The sequence below is a fragment of the Nomascus leucogenys genome, chromosome 8, assembly GCF_006542625.1.
Source record: "Nomascus leucogenys isolate Asia chromosome 8, Asia_NLE_v1, whole genome shotgun sequence".
Classification (NCBI taxonomy): domain Eukaryota; kingdom Metazoa; phylum Chordata; class Mammalia; order Primates; family Hylobatidae; genus Nomascus; species Nomascus leucogenys.
In genome coordinates, this window is record NC_044388.1 from 20,945,223 (window position 1) to 20,965,549 (window position 20,327).

A 20,327-nucleotide genomic window follows, 5' to 3' on the forward strand; every position below is an offset into this window, starting at 1 on the left:
AGTTGTTTTTCTGTGTTTGTTTGTTTGTTTGTTTTGTTTTGTTTTTTCTGTTTGTTTTGAGATGGAGTCTCGCTGTCATGCCAGGCTGGAGTGCAGTGGCGTGATCTCGGCTTACTGCAATCTCCACCTCCCGGGTTCAAGCAATTCTCCTGTCTTGGCCTCCTGAGTAGCTGGGACTACAGGCGCCCGCCACCACACCCAGATAATTTTTGTATTTTTAGTAGAGACAGGGTTTCACCATGTTGGCCAGGATGGTCTTGATCTCTTGACCTCATGATCTGCCTGCCTCGGCCTCCCAAAGTGCTGGGATTACAGGCATGAGTCACTGCGCTTGGCCCCTTCTGGAGTTTTGGCCCCCTCTGACTCATCCACACTGAGCCTCCAGCAATTCATCAGTTAACATTTTAGGTTTTCCTACCCGAGTATTGGTTCCCGTGGAGGTTCTGCTTGTGGGTTTGTGCTATGGTAAGTTGTGACTGAATGCACTTGTGTGTTTCTCTAATACTGGGGACAGCAGTTTGCCCTGTGACATCAATTCCCTGATATATCTAGGAGGAGTTGTTGGTTTTCAGCTTGTTTAGTGTTCCACTTGTTAGGATGGAGTGGCGACTTCCAAGCTCCTTACAGGCTGGACTGAAAACCTGAAGTCAGCCATTTATTTATTTATTTTTCCTTATGGTTTTCATGTATTAGAAAAACAGTGTAACATTGAAGAAGATATTTTTAAATCCTCATAAAATAACCTTCATGTTTTCATTTGTTCACATTCATTTTCAATCTTTGTTTACATGCATACATTTTTAACTTAGCTATTATCACAGTAAATATATAAAATTTTTCATTGTTTAGCACACCTTAAGCATATTTTATTTTCAGAATCTTCACAATTATCTTTTAAATTTTTGTTTAGTATTCCACCTGACTGATATTCATTCATTTTCCTAATTTTCTTCCTATTGGATATTGTTTGTTTCTAGCTGTCATCTATTGGGATTCATTCTTCAGTTTCAGCTAGCCTCAACTTATTAAACATGAGGCATTTTATGTCAGATTTTAACTTTTTTTTGGTAGAGATGGGGGTCTCACCATGTTGCCGAGGCTGGAGTGCGGTCGTGCAGTTATGGCTGACTGCAGTCTTGAATTCCTGGACTCAGGTGATCCTCCTACCTGAACCTCCCAAGTAGCTGGGACTACAGGTGTGTGCCACCATGTTCTGCTAATATTTTTTAAATTTTTGTAGAAAGGGTCTCACTATGTTTTCCAGTCTGGTCTTGAACTCCTAGCCTCAAGCAATCCTCCCACCTTGGCCTCCCAAAGTGCTAGGATTACAGATGTGAGCCACCATACCCAGCCACATCAGATGTTTTTATTTCAACTTACAGGGAAGGAATTTAAGTTTAGTTATGTTAAATATAACAAGATTATGAAACAAGTAAGCATCAGAGCAGGATTTCAACTCAGATGTGCAGAAAATCAAAAGCCCGTATTCTTTACCTCCATGGTATGCCATTACTTCAGCAAATATCTTTTTCTGAATGACTTCCTAAGATAAAATCCCAGAAATACACTGTTTGTGACTCATAATACGAGTTTTCAAACTTGTTTATACTAGGAAGACATTGCTATTCTTTATCGCTATACTAGTTTATCCGTTAATTTTTTTCCAAAATTAATATTTTGAGTAGTACCAGTTTTTTTATATATATATATATATATATATACACATATATATATATACACATATATATATATATATATATATTTTTTTTTTTTTTTTTTTTTTTTTGGAGACAGAGTCTTGCTCTGTCACCCAGGCTGGAGTGCAGTGGCGCGATCTCGGCTCACTGCAGGCTCCGCCCCCCGGGGTTCACGCCATTCTCCTGCCTCAGCCTCCCGAGTAGCTGGGACTACAGGTGCCCGCCACCTCGCCCGGCTAATTTTTTGTATTTTTAGTAGAGATGCGGTTTCACCATGTTAGCCAGGATGGTCTCGATCTCCTGACCTCGTGATCCGCCCGCCTCAGCCTCCCAAAGTGCTGGGATTACAGGCGTGAGCCACCGCGCCTGGCCCAGTTTTAATTTTTTATTTTGTATATAAGTTCAAAGCCTTCCAAAGTATTTGTTTATGATTTATTTTCTTGTTAAAATCTGTTCTTGTTCATTGCCTGTTTATAAGTGTTGTCTTGATGTTTATATTTTGCATGTACATTTTAATTTGTCAATCTGTTTCTTCTTTTATTTTGACTGTTCCAAATTTTAGAAAGTTATTTCAAGTATCTGTTACCTAATTCTAATTTATGCTAGATTTCCTAACATTTGATATTCAACTTCTGATTTTGAGTTTATTTTTGTGTATGGCCTAAGATGCTATTATTCCTGTTGTTATTCAGCCATCCCAGTATCATATTCAATCAACCTCCCCCACCACCACCACTATTTTGAGTGTGGTTGCATTAAAAAGCATGTGGGCTTTTGGTCAGAATAGATTTGGGTGAAATCCTGGCTATGGGTAGCAGTCTCCTTCTACTTTAAGAGTAACTTCTTCCCAAAAGGAGCTAGAAGATCCTCTGCTTTGCCTCTAACACTGAGGAGTGTTGCACCTACAACTACCATGGAAGACACTGAAACCTCCAGTACCCAACCCTGTACTCCCAACACCCTCAGGGAGCCCCAGCTCTGGAGGACTCGGACACTCATGCCAGGTAAAGCTGTAGGACGGAGGCCAGGCATGGTGGCTCACAGCTGTAATCCCAGCACTTTAGGTGAGAGGATTGCTTGAGGCCTGGAGTTCGAGACTAGCCTGAGTCACATAGCAAGACCCCATCTCTACAAAAAATTTAAAAATTAGTCACACATGGTAGCATGCACCTGTAGTCCCAGCTACTTGAGAGGCTGTTGGGGAGGGATCACTTGAGCCTAGGAGTTTGAGGCTGCTGTGAGCTATGATCATGCCACTGTACTCCAGCCTGGGCAACAGAGCAAGACCGTGTCTCAAAAAAAAAAAAAAAAATAGAAAAGAAAAAGAAGCTATAGGACATAGGGGAGCTAGTCATATGTCTGTTCTACTAAGAGTCTAGATGGCACAGGGCAATGGCACTTGTGTTAGAACCAGAATGCATATGGCTGACTTGGAACCGTCCGTCAGAGGAAAAAAGGCATGTAAATTGTTACTCATTTGACCAAAGCAGAAGAAAACTAAAATGTCCAATGCCTCCAGGAAGTGAGGCAAAGATAGAGATACTAATCATTTCTCTACACATCTGCCATGCCGTGGGTGAAGAAGACAGCCAAGTTGGTGAACAGATCTGGAAAGGTTACCATCATTCTTGATTGAGCTCTGCCCTCCAACCAAACACCCCTGAGCAGCCACAGCATGCCGGCTCACCGTGCTTCCCACCACGCATGGATCAAGAGCACATCCACAGGTTCTCAGAAGCTACGGCACCAGGACCCATTTGCCTGCTTTTTGCTGTTCCTCTTAAGACAGGGTCCTGCAATCACAGCTCACTGCAACCCCTGCCTCCCAGGCTCAAGTGATGCTCCCATCTCATCCTTCCGAGTAGCTAGGACTACAAGTGCATGCCACCATGCCCAGCTAATTAAAAAAAATTTTTTTTTGGTAGAGATAGTGTTTCTCCATGTTGCCCAGGCTAGTTTCAAACTCCTGGGCTCAAGCAATCCTCCTGCCTCACCCTCCCAAAGTGTTGGGATTACAGGCATGAGCTACCGTGCCTGGCCTCTCTTGGTAATTTTGACTATGCCATTCCTAAATATATACCTCTTGGCCTCTGCATGAGAGAAGGTGGCCTTTGGTGTGTTATTTCCAGCACGGTGGTTTACTTTAGCTTTTTAAATTGTTTCTTTCATAATTTCTACTATCATCCAGCATCAGTGTTTCTAGCCTATCCTATTAAGGGTTATTCTTTTGTTTTGTTTTGTTTTGTTTTTTGAGATGGAGTTTCGCTCTTATTGCCCAGGCTGGAGTGCAATGGCATGATCTTGGCTCACTGCAATCTCCACCTCCCAGGTTCAAGCTATTCTCTTGCTTCAGCCTCCCAAGTAGCTGGGATTACAGTGCCTGCCACCACGCCTGGCTAATTTTTTGTACTTTTAGTAGAGTTGGGGTTTCACCATGTTGGCTAGGCTTGTCTTGAACTCCTGACCTCAGGTGATCTACCCACCTTGGCCTCCCAAAGTTCTGGGATTACAGGCGTGAGCCACCACGCCCAGCCCCAAGGGTTATTCTTTTGATTTGGGGAACAGGGTTCCTTGGCCCTATTACCCACCACATTGTTCTCCACTCTTTGCATCCTGAGCATCTCCATCTGCATTTTTCACTCCTGAGTACTGGCAGAGATGAGCACAAGGGTAATGGGACTTGATGTAGTGACATTGTATCCACCACACGTTTACAGAGGTTGCATCCACCACAGGGTTAGAGATTCTGTATCCACCACAGGCTTAGAGAGGTTGTATCCATCATACCGTTATGTTGCATCCACCATACATCTAGAGATGTTGTGTGCACTATACAATCAGCAACATTGTGTCCATCATACATTTAATAATCACAAAGCCATTACATTGCCTACATTCCTGAGCACATCTTCCTTGAAAATTTTGACATGTGGTTCTAGGACATCACATTTTCCATGCACTGGTTCTTTTTCCTCTGGATGTCAAGCCCTCAGGTCCACATTATCTAGAAGGTGGTTCTTTAAGGTAGTCCAAGAAGGAAATGGGGAAGAAATTTCCCAAAGGCTTTTAAAAGCAATACATTGCTGACACTCATTGAAACTCATTTCAGAGAATTTCATGATGGTTTTTGGAAGCCATAAGCATTCCAGAAGAACAGAGTAGCTAGAAGTGCCCCCACCATTCATGTGTCCCAGGACTGACTGATGGTGGAAAAGCCTTATGTGTGTGTATTTTCCTTGCTGCCTGGTCAAGGTCTCCAATCAAAAGTTTAAGACTTTTTCACAGTTCATTTTCGACCACCCAGGATTTCCTTTAACTTTCCTTCAAACTCAAATATGCATTTAAAAATAATCTGTTCCATTTTTGCAGGATATGGTTGAAACATTTTTCAGATTATCTAGTCTACCATATTGCCCCCCACCTTTTTTTTAAATCAGGAACTTTATTTAAGCAAAAACCAGTAACAACCTGGTTCTTCAATGGTATTCCTGCCATAGCTAAGACAAGCACTGAGTCCTTTAACTGACCTGCATCAAATTGTTTAGGGGAGACTTTTCCCTCTAGTTTGAGTGTTTAATGCTTTCTTTGCTGCTTATTTTCACTAAATATGATAGAAACACTTTGAAATCTGCCCAAATTCCATCAGCCCTATTGGGGAGGCACCTGAGAAATGAAGATGATGTTTCTGACTCATAACTTTCTTTGACATAAGGGAACAATAGGAGTCATAGTATAGGATATACATTCCTTTATCTTCTACTCAATTGGTTCTCCAAATGTGACTCAGACCAGGAGCATCAACATCACCTTGGAATTTGCCATAAAATGCAGATTCTCAGACCCTATTCCATACCTACTCAGTCAAAACTTCCAGGCATGGGCTCCAGAGATCTGTGTGTTCAAGCCCTCAGGTGACTCTGATGGCATGCTTACATTTGAGACCCCCTGCTCTGGCTGATCACCCAGCATCTCCCTTGGGAGAGCTACCTTGAAATTTCTGCTTATTTCCCCTGCAGCGTATTGAAGACTCCGCAGTGGTTGTTTTGTTTTGTTTTGAGACGGAATCTCACTCTGTCGCCCAGGCTGGAGTGCAATGGTGCGATTTGGGCTCACTGCAGCCTCCGCTGCCCGGGTTCAGGTGATTCTCCTGCCTCAGCCTCCTGGAGTAGCTGGGATTACAGACAAGTGCCACCATGCCCGGCAAACTTTTTGTATTTTTAGTACAGGCAAGATTTCACCTCTGCAGTGATCGTTAAAGCTTGACCACTAAATCGCCCTGGTTCTTCAACATGCACTAGGCAGGCTGTACCAGAAGCCAGAAGACCTGGCTCCCAGTCTCATTATCATTACTAACCAGTCCTGGAGTTTTCCCTCACCATGAAAATGGAATTTTTACCATCTGCTTTCTCTGCTTTGTGTGGCCGGAAGATAAAAAAAAATAATAATGGATATTCAAACAGTTTATATTGCATGTAAAATGCAATGTGGCGTTGATTGTAGATCCCTTAATTCAGACAGATTTCCCCACGCAGACGCTGTGTGTCACAGGGGGAATGGGCAGCATCACTTTTTACATCCAGTCATATTGTATGAAATTGCAACAAATTCAAAAAGATGCCATCGTGGGAGTGTGGTGAATAAAAAACAGCTTTCATGAAACTCAGATCTTGAAAATCAGATGCTCTCTGGATCTTGTTTAACTGTAAAAGGGATAGATGAAGTATTAGAAATGAAGGAAAGGGGGGAAAAAGCCATCCATTTACTGCTTAAGAATGGCTCTGCTATTGCGATACCTAAGGTCACATGCGTAGCCACTTGGGTTAATGATACTCGGTTTGTCCACGGAGTGGCAGTAGCAACTGTCTGAGAATCAGTCTCAGCCGGGGTTCCTTCTGTCTATAGAAAGTGAAAGACAGACTGTTACTCAAATTCCACATGCAAAAAGGCCTTCTTACATTAAATACCTGGGCATTTCAGGAAGAAGTTTTATTTGACTTAAATTGTGAAGGCAATTTCTCATTTGAGGAAAAGAAAGAAATAACATGTCAGTTGAAATGTCAAGATCCTTTGATTGCACATTTAGTTTCCTAGGATAAATTATTCCAGCCAATGGAGCAGAAACTGGCTAATCAAAGGCACAGTGCACAGTTACACTTCTATATATCATTCTCTTTTTTGAAAATAATAGCTGGAATTTTTTTGAAAGTGAAATTACAATTTACCACCTCAACTCAGAGGACATATTAGCTTGATAACTTACTCACAGTTGCTGGTGAGTTCAGGCCTAAATCATCAGCTGCCACTCACAAGTGTTTACACTTGAGCTTTCCGAATGAGACATCAAACATCTTGGTAATGGGTGGGTTTAAACAAAACTGCACGCGCGAGAACCATTGTGGAGCTTCTTGTTCCAGGGGCCAGTCACGGACAAGCTCATGACCAGCCCACTCAGATGTGACGATCAGATAACAAGAGGCAAGAGAAGACTTTCTGGGAAATAAAAGATCATTTTTGTGATTTCTTTAAATTCAGATCGTATAAATTAGGTGGAGATAGACATTATTTATCCTGTTTATGTAAAAGAATTTACACAATGAAGTCACGAAATTCATGAGAATAATTTAAAGACTGCTGGAACTTCCCAGTGTTTTTCTTGGCATTCAGTCACTACACATAGAAATGTATACTATGCCGATTCCTAATGACTTAGCAGGTCCCTCAGGCTTTGTTCCACAGGATGTGACATTTCCTCTGCCAACTTTTCCTGCCTCCTTTGCCAATCATAGGATTGCTTTTCTCCCTGACAAGAATGACAAGATCTTTTATTACAAAGATGTTTTATGTATCTTTTAAAGATTTTTTAATGTATATATCTGCCTCTGAAATCATTAAGAATGCCTTAATAATAATCCCTCTCATTTTATTACAGAAGACACTATTGTAATAGTATGGCTAGGAAGGAAACACAGCTAATTATTAAGATGAATCATTTAGCAAGGTGGGGAAAAATCCCTTGTGTGTAAAAATATCTAGTGATTGACATGTTACCAAATTTACATGAAATAGATTTCCATGTAATTGAGACTGATTTTTCCTATTAGATGGAAAGAACCTTCCTGATCAGGACTGGTGTTGGGGGAATGTTTTCCTTATGAAATCAGAAGCAGAGCTTCTGTAGGGCCATCTGAGATCACGATGCTTACTTCAAGATGCCACTCTGCATCTCTCCCCACCTGCCAAGTGTTTCCTGTCTCCTAGATGCTTCCTATTGGCTTATTGTAAGGATTTTGACTTCTATGCTGCATGAACTGGGGAGTCACTGGAAGAGTTTCAGAGGTGCACCTTGGTAGACTCAGGCTTTCTCTGGATCTCATTGGCTGCTCTTATGAGTCCAGAATGGAAGAGGATGAGCACAAATGCAGGGGGATGTTAGGAGACCACTGGGCAGGTCCCTGTCATTTCTCTCTCTGTGATTCCTTTTGCTGCCACTTTCTCCTTGTCCCCTTGGCTCCAGCCCCTTGCTGTCCTTGCTGTTTCTTGCACCTACCGTGCTCCTGCCTCAGGCTCTCTGCCTGCCATGCTCTCACCTCGCAGACCCACGTGACTTCCTCCTGAACCCCCTTCAGGCCTCTGCTCAAACATCACCCTCTCATTGAGGCCTTCCTTGACCGCACTGCTTAAAATTGTCCCCCTCGCCTCACCTTACCACCTTCACTGCCTCGTTTCTCCTTTGTACTTAATCACCATCTGACATAGTTATCCAGAGCACGAGCCCCGTGAGGAAGGGTCTGTGTTGTCCACTGTTGGACCCCTGACGCCTACCCCTGGGGCTGGCCCACAGTTGGGAATTGCATGGCTATCTGAAGCCAGCACCCTCCTGGTTCTGCTGTTCCCTGGAAGTGGGGTTCAGTGCACCCCACGAGCCAAGGCCCTCATCTCAGAGGGCATGCACATGGTTGCCTCAACTGTGCATTCACACTGGACCCTTCCTGCAGTTTACTCTCCTATGTCGGATGCCCTTCAATGAAAGCAAGTACATTGCCACCTTGTCACACCTCTAGTTACCATTTTCTTTATGGTCCAGGTCCTGACGAACTCTAAAGATGGGTCAGCTGCTGTATTTCCAAGAACCCCATGACTTCCAGGGCCCCTTGTTCCCAGGAAGGCCCCGCACCCCAGTCGTCCTGTGCATAACCTCACGGGCCAGCACCTGGTAGCTGCTGGAAGGCTTCTGGGTGATGCCTGGGCCCCTCCAGCCCTACATCTAGTCCTGCCACTTTACAACTGAGCACCTCCCGGTGCGGCCTGCTAAGCCCTTCAGAGCAGGCCCTGTTTACTTTTTCCTGAGAAGGTATGTGTGATACCAAAGAGAGAAAAGCAGCATTTGCTAATTTGGGTAAAATGTTTCTTTGGGAAGGGCAAATTGATGTGCAGTTGTCCCTCAGTATCTGTTGGGACTGGTTCCAGGACCCCTGTGGATACCAAAACCCTCAGATGCTCAAGTCCCTTATATCAAATGGTGTAGAATTTACATATAACCTGAACACTTCCTCCTGTATACTTTAAATCATCCCTGGATCCCTTATACTACCTAATACAAACTAAATGCTATATAAATAATTGTTATACTGTATTTTTAAAATTGCTATTATTTTTTACTGTTGTGCTATTATTGTTACTGGGCTCCCTCCTCCCCCTCCCACCCCAGTAATTTCAATCCAAGGTTGGTGGAATCCATGGAGGCAGAAACAATGGATACTGAGGGCCGGCTGACTAGACCTGTTTTTATTGTAATTACTCATTCTCTTCTACCTCATTAAGCTTGGTTCTTTCAAGCATGAATACCTGGTTGAATCTGCATAACCTCTTATTATCGACCTGCCTTTGTTCACACACAAATGATTGCCACTTAGAGCTCTCCTACCAGGCTCCTTTTGTAAAATAAATTTTATTTTCTCCAGATAGAAAGAAATGTGATAAGGCCCAGCGCGGTGGCTCACGCTTGTAATCCCAGCACTTTGGGAGGCCGAGGCGGGCGGATCACGAGGTCAGGAGATCGAGACCACGGTGAAACCCCGTCTCTACTAAAAATACAAAAAATTAGCTGGGCGCAGTGGCAGGCGCCTGTAGTCCCAGCTACTCGGAGAGGCTGAGGCAGGAGAATGGCGTGAACCCGGAAGGTGGAGCTTGCAGTGAGCCGAGATCGTGCCACTGCACTCCAGCCTGGGCGACAGAGCGAGACTCCGTCTCAAAAAAAAAAAAAAAAAAAAGAAAGAAATGTGATACCTTGCAGATTTTGCGGTTTCCTTGTTTTGCTGGATTGCAAGTCCTTTAGACATAAACAAATGTTCTGTACCCCAACATCGGTGGTACCCAGCTCTCAGTTGAGAAAGAGATGTAATGTAAATGCCACTCTTGGCCCCAGGCACTCCTCACTTGCCTCCACTGGGGACTGATTCATACCCTCCTCTCCTGGCCTCAGTTTCCATACCTCTTAGTGAGGCCTTTGCCTTATACTTCAGAAATATTGTCAGTGTGACTTTGAAGATGAAAGTTTGCCCCCAAAATCACTCTCTGTTATCATTGTGAAACCAGAGATGGAATGGAAAAATGGGTTTCTGAGACATTTTAAATTATTCCTTGCTTGTCTTTAGAGGCAAAATTCAGATAAGAAAGCTTATCAATTATACTTTTGTTTCTACTCAAAAACTCATGACTGCTCACTCAAAGGCTCCTTGTTCTTATCTTAAAACATTGTTTACAGTGTCCCAGATGAATGGCAACAAATCCTGGGGTTTGGTGTTTGGATGGTACATTTATTCCCTGGGGAAAGAAATAACAGTTTGAGATGGAGCAGGGTTGGGGTGGGAGAATACTTCTCATTCTGAGGAATATTTAATTTTGCCAAGATGAGCATTCCTAGTTCTTAGTCTGTTGATGAAAAGAACTATGGTTTGTTTCTGGAACTTTTGATAAAAATAAAGAAATTTGTAGCCTGGGGAGTTTGGTTTTAAAATGCAAACACAGGAGTTATGAGTTGAGACTTGGACAGGGTGTCATTTTCTTTTTAAAGGGCAGCAATATGATTCTTTGATTTGTCTTTGTTATCTTGACTTTTAATCCAGATTCCTGGGCAGTTGGTCAGCCCCAGGACATCTCCATGGGCAGGTGGCCTGGCCTTGGCTCACTACCCAGTAAATCTCTGCCTGAGAGGACGCTTTAGCTGGGAGGCCAGGCTGATTTTTAAAGGCAGAATTGGACTATTTACTCTAAAACACTCAGTAACACACACTGTTTAGAAAGAAACATTCCTGTTCTGGGAGGAAGGAGGGGACACACAGAAGTGTCATTTATTTCTAGTCTTTTCTGGTAGAAGCTATGAAGCTGAGTTTACTCTCTGGAAATTTGTAGCTTATTTTCTAGAAAATTGCATTTTGTCACTGCAAAAAGGATTTTATTTCCAAATGAGTAGGCTTTTGAGCAAGAGTTTTGGAGTCACAGAGACGGGGTTAAGAAAGTGATAATGTGCAATGGCGATTCTCAAGTTCAAGGAGAAAAAAGTAACATGCTTTTATTGGGAGACTTTGCTTGTCTGTAAAAGAAAGTAGCTATTGGCATTTATGTAGAAGTCAGCAGTTTCTTGGCACCAAATAAGTAATTTTGTGCTGAATAAAGGGAGAGTTATCCGTATTATTTATTACTAACCAAAGAAATGCAAGGAGAATTGTAATTCATCAGGTTTTGATGGCCAGGAAAGCCAAGCTGTGTTATTAGGGTCATGACAATCACAGACATTATGGATGGCTGACCTATAGTGTGTTTGTATGGATAGAGGGCAGAGGGTAGAGTGTGAAATATATCACAGAATTATGTCAGATAATCTGGATAATTACCACTGCTTAAAATTTAAGTGCACAGCTAGAAAAGTGGGTAGTGACACACTACAGTCTTGCTGAACACTGGGTAAGAAAATCATAGCAAACGTTGAGTCTGTTTTGGAAATGTTCTAAAACCAGACTATTAACACAGTGAGCCATTTTAAACGTGGCTTGCTACGTGTTTGGAGAGAAACACATACTCTTTTATTAGGAACATGAAACAAACTCTTTGAGCCGCAGTATCACTGCGAGTGAGTTTAATTGCTGGGATTAATAAATCACAGCTGCAAACGTTAAATTCTTGGCAGGATTCTTTATTCAGCTGTTTTCCCCTTGCCCCATTACATTCCAGATTTATGGTCTGCATTATGTCTGGAACCAGAAGTAAGCTTGCTCTTTTCCTCTGCGGCTGTTACGTGGTTGCCCTGGGAGCCCACACGGGGGAGGAGAGCGTGGCTGAACATCACGAGGCTGAATATTACGTGGCTGCGGTGTACGAGCATCCATCCATCTTGAGTCTGAACCCTCTGGCTCTCATCAGCCGCCAGGAGGCCTTGGAGCTCATGAACCAGAACCTTGACATCTATGAAGAGCAAGTGATGACTGCAGCCCAAAAGGCAAGAATGCTCCTCAGAACCTGAGTTTCTCTCATACAGAGCAAATTGCTCTTTACCCCTTGATCAGTGGTTGGGTGATCCCAGTCTTCCTACCACCCTCTGAAAAATCATCCAGTTAGTTAACCTGAGTTGAATTAGTCAGTTGGATTAGGAGCCTTACCCCTCAGAGAGTGGTCCGTGGAGCAGCAGCATCAGCATCCCCTGGGAGCTTGTTAGAAATGCAGAATCTTGGGCCGCACCCCAGACCTGCTGAATCAGAATGTGCATTTCAGCAGGATCCCCAGGTGATGCTCTCACATGGCAAGTATGAGAAGCCCAGGACTAGATCCCCGGTTCTCAAGTGTGGTTGTACATAAGAATCACCAGGCAAGTGGTAAACAGTATGGCTGCCTGGGTCCCGGAGAGTCCGTTGTAATTGGTGTGGAAGGGGTGTGGACTGGCACTGGGATTGTTTTAAGGCTCCCCAGGGCAGTCTAAAGTGCAGAAAAATTTGAAGATGACTGGGCATGATGACCTCTCTGAGTCATTCAAAGCTTCACTGAAGTAGTAAGCATCTGCAAGAATGCCGTTTGCTCCCTTCAGACTGTTTGGGGCTCATTTCCGGTCTCTATGTCGGACTATGATCAGTCTGAGACCTTCGCCCAGATAGAACTGACCCCAAACTGACAAAGGGAAGGTCAGTGCCAGCCTTTGTGAAGGCTTCCTGGTTGGCCTGAATTTCCTGCTCCCTTCAGGAAGGGTGGGGACAAAGGAGAGGCCCCCCTGGGGGCAAAGAGAGAAATATCAGAGGTTGCCTAAGAAAATGCCCTGCTGGAAAACACAAACCCGAAGGGAAGTTTGGGCTGTAACTCTGGTGGCAGGGTGACCAAGCGCAGCTGCTTGAGGAAGCCCTGCTGTGCCTCAACAGGATGTAAACTCATTGTGAGCAACACTTTCCTGCTCTCTGTGAACGTAAAGGGCAGAACCAGCAGGTCCTGCCCCAAACAGTCCCTGCCTTAGAGCAGGGTGGTCAGCATGGCCTGGACAGCCACAGCAATTAAAAAATTGCAACATTTAAAAATTTTAGTCTATAATATATATACAAAGGCTATGTGTATGGGGTGGGGGGGTGTTTGGGGGCAGGGGGGTATGTATGTGTGTATAACATGATGTTGAAAGGGAACTTGAAGACTTGGTCCAGCTTCTTTTTTTTTCAACCAAGATCAACTTTTGCAAGGGTGACACTTTTCTTTAGTCCCAACCTGACATACGGTTTCTCCTTGAACACCTTCAGTGGCTCAGACTCACAGGTCCATTTGTTCCAATGGTGGGAACTTCTGGACAGGTCTTCCTTTCAATGAGCAGCAGTCAGCCTCCCCGTAACTGCCACCACGATTCTATCCTCAGAGCTAAAGGGAGCAGACCGTGTCCCTTATCACAGCATGCCATCTTCTCCACCTTTGAGGACAACTGTCATGATCCCCCCGGCATCTGTCCCCCAGGCTATATCCTCAGTCCCTTCCACAGTTCCTTAGGAGACTCAGTTTCCAAACCTTCTACTGAAGACTTCCACGTTTTCTCTGTGCTCAGAACTGTGTGCAGCTATCCCAATTCTGTCTAACAAGGGCAGGGTGGAGAACTCTCACCTGTCTCATTCTAGATGTTGTCCCCAGAAAACTGCTGGCAGCCACATGTCTCAGTGTGGTGTATAAGGCACTTGCTGTCAACTAAAACACCTTTTCACATGAGCAGACACACATGCTGCCATTGCCATCCTGTACTTATAAAGGTGATTGATTTAAGCTGAGGGCAAGACTTCACATTTATGCTGTTAAATTTCATCATTCCAGCCTGTCGGGCTATTTAGGGATCTTTACTGACATCCCAAGTATCAGTTACCTTTACGTCATTCACACATGTGATACACACCTCATTTATGTCTATGCTGAAGTCAGTGTAAAAAAACCCCAGGCTGTGCCCTCAGACCTCCTGATGACACTGATCTCCTAGAGGGCAGGCATTCTCTTGATAGAGATGTTTGCCTGCATGGCACTGAGTCCAGCACCTGAAATGTCATCTGCCTCTTTCTTCCCTCCCCTGTCCACCGGACCATTCTGAGACATTTGGCAAATGACACACTGAAACCCAGACTGTGACTGTAGAATTCTCCTGCATTCACCTTTCAGTAATCTGCCCCCAAAGGAAACACTTAACACGGTTTTGTTGAACCCACGCCAGTTGCACAGCATCACTCTGTCTCTATTTGTTTTCTAGGAGCCAGGATGAAGCTGTTGATATGATCACATTTAGAATTTATAGATATCTCAGTTCCCATATGTGGTTATATGTTTTTTGTTTGTTTTCCAGCAGCACTTTTATTTTTCCTTACACGATGACGTGTTGCTGGGGCCTAGTGTTCTCACATAACAGTAGAAAACCAAAATTTGTTGTCATCTCTTTAAAGCATCGAGAATTGCGTACAGAAAAACCTTATGTAAATTAAAAAGATGAGTACATTTACAGGTGTAAATGCAAACCACTTTCAACTCAGACAAGTAACAGCCCACAGTGTTCTGGCAGAAAACATCAGCTAAGAAAGGAAACTGGGTCCTAAGTCTTGGACTTTCCAACCCTTACAGACCGGCAGCACAGAAACAACTGGTTCAGGAGCCCTTGCCAGCCTCTAGAGAAACGCAGAACATGCAGCCCTGACATATTAATACCCTGCACAGATCAGAGACTGCTGGTCACGCAGACTCACCAAGCCACAGACTTGTCTTCCACAAGCACTTTCTTAACCACAAAGTGACCAGGCCACATGTACTAAGGGTTGAAATCAAAGATACGTACAGGGTATTAAGCAAATCTGGTTATATGTTTTAAAGCAACTTCTAAGACAAATTGATGGCAAGTTTGTGTGAAAGTTTTACATCAAAGTTGTTACGAGAGGTTCCTGAGCAAACCAATTGAAATACAGTCATGCATTGCTTAATGACAGGGATATGTTCTGAAAGGATGTATCATTAGGCCATTGTGTCACTGTGCATGCATCATAGCACGTACTTACACAAACCTATATGGTATGGCCTACTACGCACCTAGGCTGTATGGTATGGCCCATTGTTCCTAGGCTATAAACCTTTACAGCATGTTACTGTACTGAACACTGTAGGCAGTTGTAACAAGTGGTAAGCATTTGTGTATGTAAACATAGGAAAGGTACAATAAAAATTCAGTATTATAATCTTATGGGACCACCATCACATATGTGGTCTGTCATTGACCAAAATGTCATTATGCAGTGCATGACTATATTTCTGTCTCAGTAGAGGCACTCATAGGGGAAAAACAGAGTCCAGTTTCGAGATGATTAGGCTGGGCAGTCACTTGGGATTGTAACCTTCATTCCTCAGAAGGAAGGGGCTCTTGATCTCATTGAGGTCTACCAGAAAATTGCTGAAGCCATTTATCAGGAATGCAACTCACTTCCTAGATAGGATTACTCATCACATCAGACCCAAAATTTTGCCCCAGCTCAGGTTTGGTTCCTCTCCTCATTCCTGGTTGATAATAATCTAGTATGTATACATAATTTAAATGTTATTCTCCATGAAAAACCATTCAGTGCTCTCAAAGTTTCGTTTTTAATAAAGAAAAATGTCTATCCAAATATAATTTTCAAAAATCTGAAAAGATGATTCATACAAATATAGAATGAATAAAGCTTTTATTTAATTCATTAATTGAGGAACCAGTAAGATGGTAAAGCTGGTTCAAAGGAAAATTCGAGGAATGGAAATGTGTCTATCAGTCAGTCCAGTGATTGTTGAAATGAATTTCCTAATAGATGCAAAACTGGGTAATGTCCTATAGGGCAAAACAATTGTAATCTTTGAGGTGATCTTTTAAATAACAAAGTCAAACAGTGGTACATTCTCTAGCTAATTAAAGAATAATTGAGTGAGCCTATTAAACAATACCCTAGTATAATTTGGAAAGGCTGCATCTCCATCTTGCCTTATTTTTAGGTTTGAGATAATTTTTCTTTACATGGTCATTGCTAAGTGTGCAATGAGATGATACTGTACTGGAAGGAACATACATTGGTATAGTATTTCTGGAAAGCAGTTTGGCAGTGTGTGTTAAGAACTTAAAAGTTTAATTTTTAGGCCAGGTGCTATGGCTCATGCTTGTAATCCCAGCACTTTGGGGGGCCAAAGCGGGCAGATCACTTGAGATCAGGAGTTTGAGACCAGCCTGATGGTGAAACCCCATCTCCACTAAAAATACAAAATTTAGCCAGATGTGGTGGCGCCTGTCTGTAATCCCAGCTACTCAGGAGGCTGAGGCACGAGAATTACTTGAACCCAGGAGGCGGAGGTTGCAGTGAGCCGAGATCACAACACTGCACTCCAGCCTGGGCGACAGACCAAGACTCTCTCTCAAAAAACAAAACAAAACTTAAAACTCTAATTTTTATACCCTTTGATCCAATAAATTCACTTGTAAGACTTTATTCCAAAGAAATAATCAAAAGATGTAATCAAAGATTTGTGTGAAGTGTATAATTATGCAATAAGTGTTTTGAGCACACTATGCAGATGGTCACCACAGTTTTCTTTTTATTACAAAAAGTTGGGAACACTTCAAATTCCAGTAATAGAGGATAAACTATGGCGTCCTCTTAAATATGATGTGGCCCCAATACAAATGTATTTTTGAAATTTTTTTTTTCCCTTTTTTTTTTTGTGATGGAGTTTCACTCTGTCACCCAGGCTGGAGTGCAGTGGTGCGATCTCGGCTCACCGCAACCTCTGCCTCCCGGGTTCCAGTGATTCTCCTGCCTCAGCCTCCCGAGTAGCTGGGGTTACAGGTGCCCACTACCATGCCTGGCTAATTTTTGTATTTTTAGTAGAGACAGGGTTTCATCATGTTGGGCAGGCTGGTCTTGAACTCCTGAGCTTAGGTGATCTGCCCACCTGGGCCTCCCAAAGTGCTGGGATTACAGGCGTGAACTGCCATGCTTGGCTGTATTTTTTAAAGTTCTTAATGAGGAAAGTCAAGATGTAAAACCATATATTTATTATTATCTCCATTATATACATACATACACGTATACAGAGAGAAAAAATAATGAAAATAACCAAAATATGAAGAATAAGTTTCTGAGTTATAGAATTATGATTGTTTTTTCCCCCTGTTTTCCAAATTTTCTACAGTAAAACTTTTGAAGCTTTTATCACCAGGAAAGAAATTCAAAAGTTTGCAATGCATTCCAGAAATAAGTGTCTCAAACTTTGCTAATTTGAATTATTCATGCCTTCTCTGCCTGCCTTCTCCACCTTCCTCCCTGGGGCTGGTGTTCCCAGCTTGACATTTTAAACCCTGTAAGTGGAGAGCAGTGGAAGAATGATGCCCCAGCCCTGAAAGCTGAGGGCTGCCCTGTTTGTTTGTATTTTCTTAGGTTGCTGTAGATGTCACAGGGAGTCCCGGGCCATCACAGCCCGGGAGCACAGGATGTTGCCAGGTGTGGGAAAAGGTCTTTAGGGTGGTCAGAGTCCCAGAGGGAGCCTCCTAATTCCCAGTTGGGGAATGGAGATTTCAAGCGAGTTCTTGTTTCCAGGCTGAGATCAACACACTTGCCTCTTACCCACTGGCCCAGTGGGTCCTAACCTCGGCGACAAATGAGAATCACCCGGGGGACCTTTAAACAAACACTGTTGTCAGTATCCCACCCACAATCAATCAAATCAGACTTCGTAGGGGTGGGCCCCAGCATCAGTGGTTTTTCAGAAGTTCCCCAACTGATTTAGATGCACAGTGAAAGTTGACAACCACCAGACTGAAGATACCACATGTGTTAATGGGCCCAATGTATTCAAGGCCCTGTAGTCAGCCCCATCTCCCCTGGTACCCTAAGAACTCTAAATCCTTTCTAGCTATTTGCTTGTCAAACTCCTCAGCTTACCTTCAACAGAGCTTACGCATTCCCTCCTTCCCTCACATGACCCCAGGCACAGTTAATGGTTGTTCCTAGAGGACTTTGTCTTTGTTCCTTGGGGATTAGGTGAAGTGAGACAGTATCCCCAAGACTAAGATCTCTGAGGAGAGTAAAGACACCATCTCTGTGCCTCTGGTTCCTGCTACAGAGTAACTTCCTGATGGTTGCCAAAAGAATGAACAGAAGAATGAATGAATGCAGCAGTGCTTCCTGCCATCTGATAACAGACTACTCTTTGATGTTTTCATTTGCAGGGTGTACAGATTATAGTGTTTCCAGAAGATGGCATTCATGGATTCAACTTTACAAGAACATCCATTTATCCATTTTTGGACCTCATGCCATCTCCCCAGGTGGTCAGGTGGAACCCATGCATGGAGCCTCACCGCTTCAATGACACGGAGGTGATTCCCGCCTTTTTCCTCAGTAGGCTGAGGGTACACAGAGGTGAACTAAGTCAGGGACCAGAAGCTGTGACATGTTAACTAAGATTGAAAGGAGACCTTAAGATCCCAAAAATCCAACCCAAACTCCCAAAGATCCACGTGCCACATGTTCATTCCATTAAAGAATGCCTGACATTACAAGGCACTTATTCATCTATGGATCTTTCCATTTATTAATTACACAAGAAATACAGGAATGTATACTTAAACCAAACCAAAAGTAAAAAAAGAAAAGTTCATCTTCACCACAGCCTGCCCCTCATCCTATGCCCTTGCTTAGAGAAACTGCCATCAACAATTTGATGTGCTGTACATTCAGCTGTATTCTTTTCTATGCATTTCATAGTTATTGACATCCTCTTTTTTTTTTTTTTTTTTTTTTTTTTTTTTGAGATGGAGTCTCACTCTGCCACCCAGGCTGGAGCGCAGTGGCGCAATCTCAGCTCACTGCAAGCTCCGCCTCCCAGGTTCACGCCATTCTCCTGCCTCAGCCTCCCGAGTAGCTGGGACTACAGGCACCCACCACCATGCCCGGCTAATTTTTTTTGTGTGTGTATTTTTAGTAGAGACGGGGTTTCACCATGTTAGCCAGGATGGTGTCAATCTCCTGACCTCATGATCTGTCCACCTCAGCCTGCCAAAGTGCTGGGATTACAGGCATGAGCCACCACGCCCGGCCTTGACATCCTCTTTTTAAGCATACTATATGCTTATTCATTTTTAAATTTTTGCTATTATATTTTTGCAAACATGTTCAAGTTTTTCTGTAAAATAAAATTTTTAGAAATGAAATCCCTCAGGCCAGGTGCGGTGGCTCACACCTGTAATCCCAGCTACCTGGGAGGCTGAGGCAGGAGAATCACTTGAACCCAGGAGGCAGGAGTTGTAGTTAGCCAAGATCACACCACTGCATTCCAGCCTGGGCAACAGGATCAAAACTCTGCCTCAAAAAAAAAAAAAGAAAAGAAAAGAAAAGAAATGGAATCCCTCAAAGGATATGTACATTTTAAATTATATTAAAGAGTACAAATTTACCCCTTAAAAAACTTTGATTTCACTTTACAGCCCCAGTGATACAGTATGAGTGCCTCTTTTTCCATCCTTTGGTCAATGCAAGATACAATAATCTTTTGAGCCTGGGCACGGTGGTTCACATCTGTAATCCCAGCATTTTGGGAGGCCAAGGCTGTCGGATAGCTTGAGCTCATGAGTTCGAGACCAGCCTGGCCAACATGGTGAAACCTCGTCTCTACAAAAAATACAAAAATTAGCTGGGTGTGGTGGTGCATGCCTGTAGTCCCAGCCACTCGGAAGGCTGAGATAGGAGGATGGCTTGAGCCTGGGAGGTGGAGGTTGCAGTGAGCCAAGATTGTGCCACTACACTCCAGCCTGGGTGACAGAGTCAGACCCTGCCTCAAAAAAAAAGAAAAGAAAAAGAATAATCTTTTGAAGTTTTGCCAGTCTTATGAAGGTGAGAAATTATAGCTATCTCATTGTTGTAATTTGCACTTCTCTCTCACTAATGAGATTGAGCATCTTTTGAGATGTTCGTGGGTCATTTTTCTTTGTTCTTCTGTGAATCACCTGTTTATATCCTTTGCACATTTTCAGTAGTGGTTGCTTTTTTCTTATTGATTTATGATAGCTGTTTGTTATGGATAAATATAAGTACTTTTATATTTAAAAATTGTGAGAGCCAAGTACAATGG

At 43.1% G+C, this 20,327-nt stretch overlaps 1 protein-coding gene across 2 annotated transcripts in view; it reads left to right on the plus strand.

Annotated features, from left to right (window-relative positions):
* BTD (biotinidase) overlaps positions 1 to 20,327 on the plus strand; it is a 49,312-nt gene that overhangs the window by 25,195 nt on the left and 3,790 nt on the right. For both annotated transcript variants that reach the window (XM_030816853.1, XM_030816854.1), the window contains exons 2-3: positions 11,928 to 12,192; positions 18,427 to 18,576. In XM_030816853.1, the coding sequence (XP_030672713.1) occupies positions 11,928 to 12,192; positions 18,427 to 18,576 (415 nt within the window). The remainder of the gene's footprint in view (positions 1 to 11,927; positions 12,193 to 18,426; positions 18,577 to 20,327) is intronic.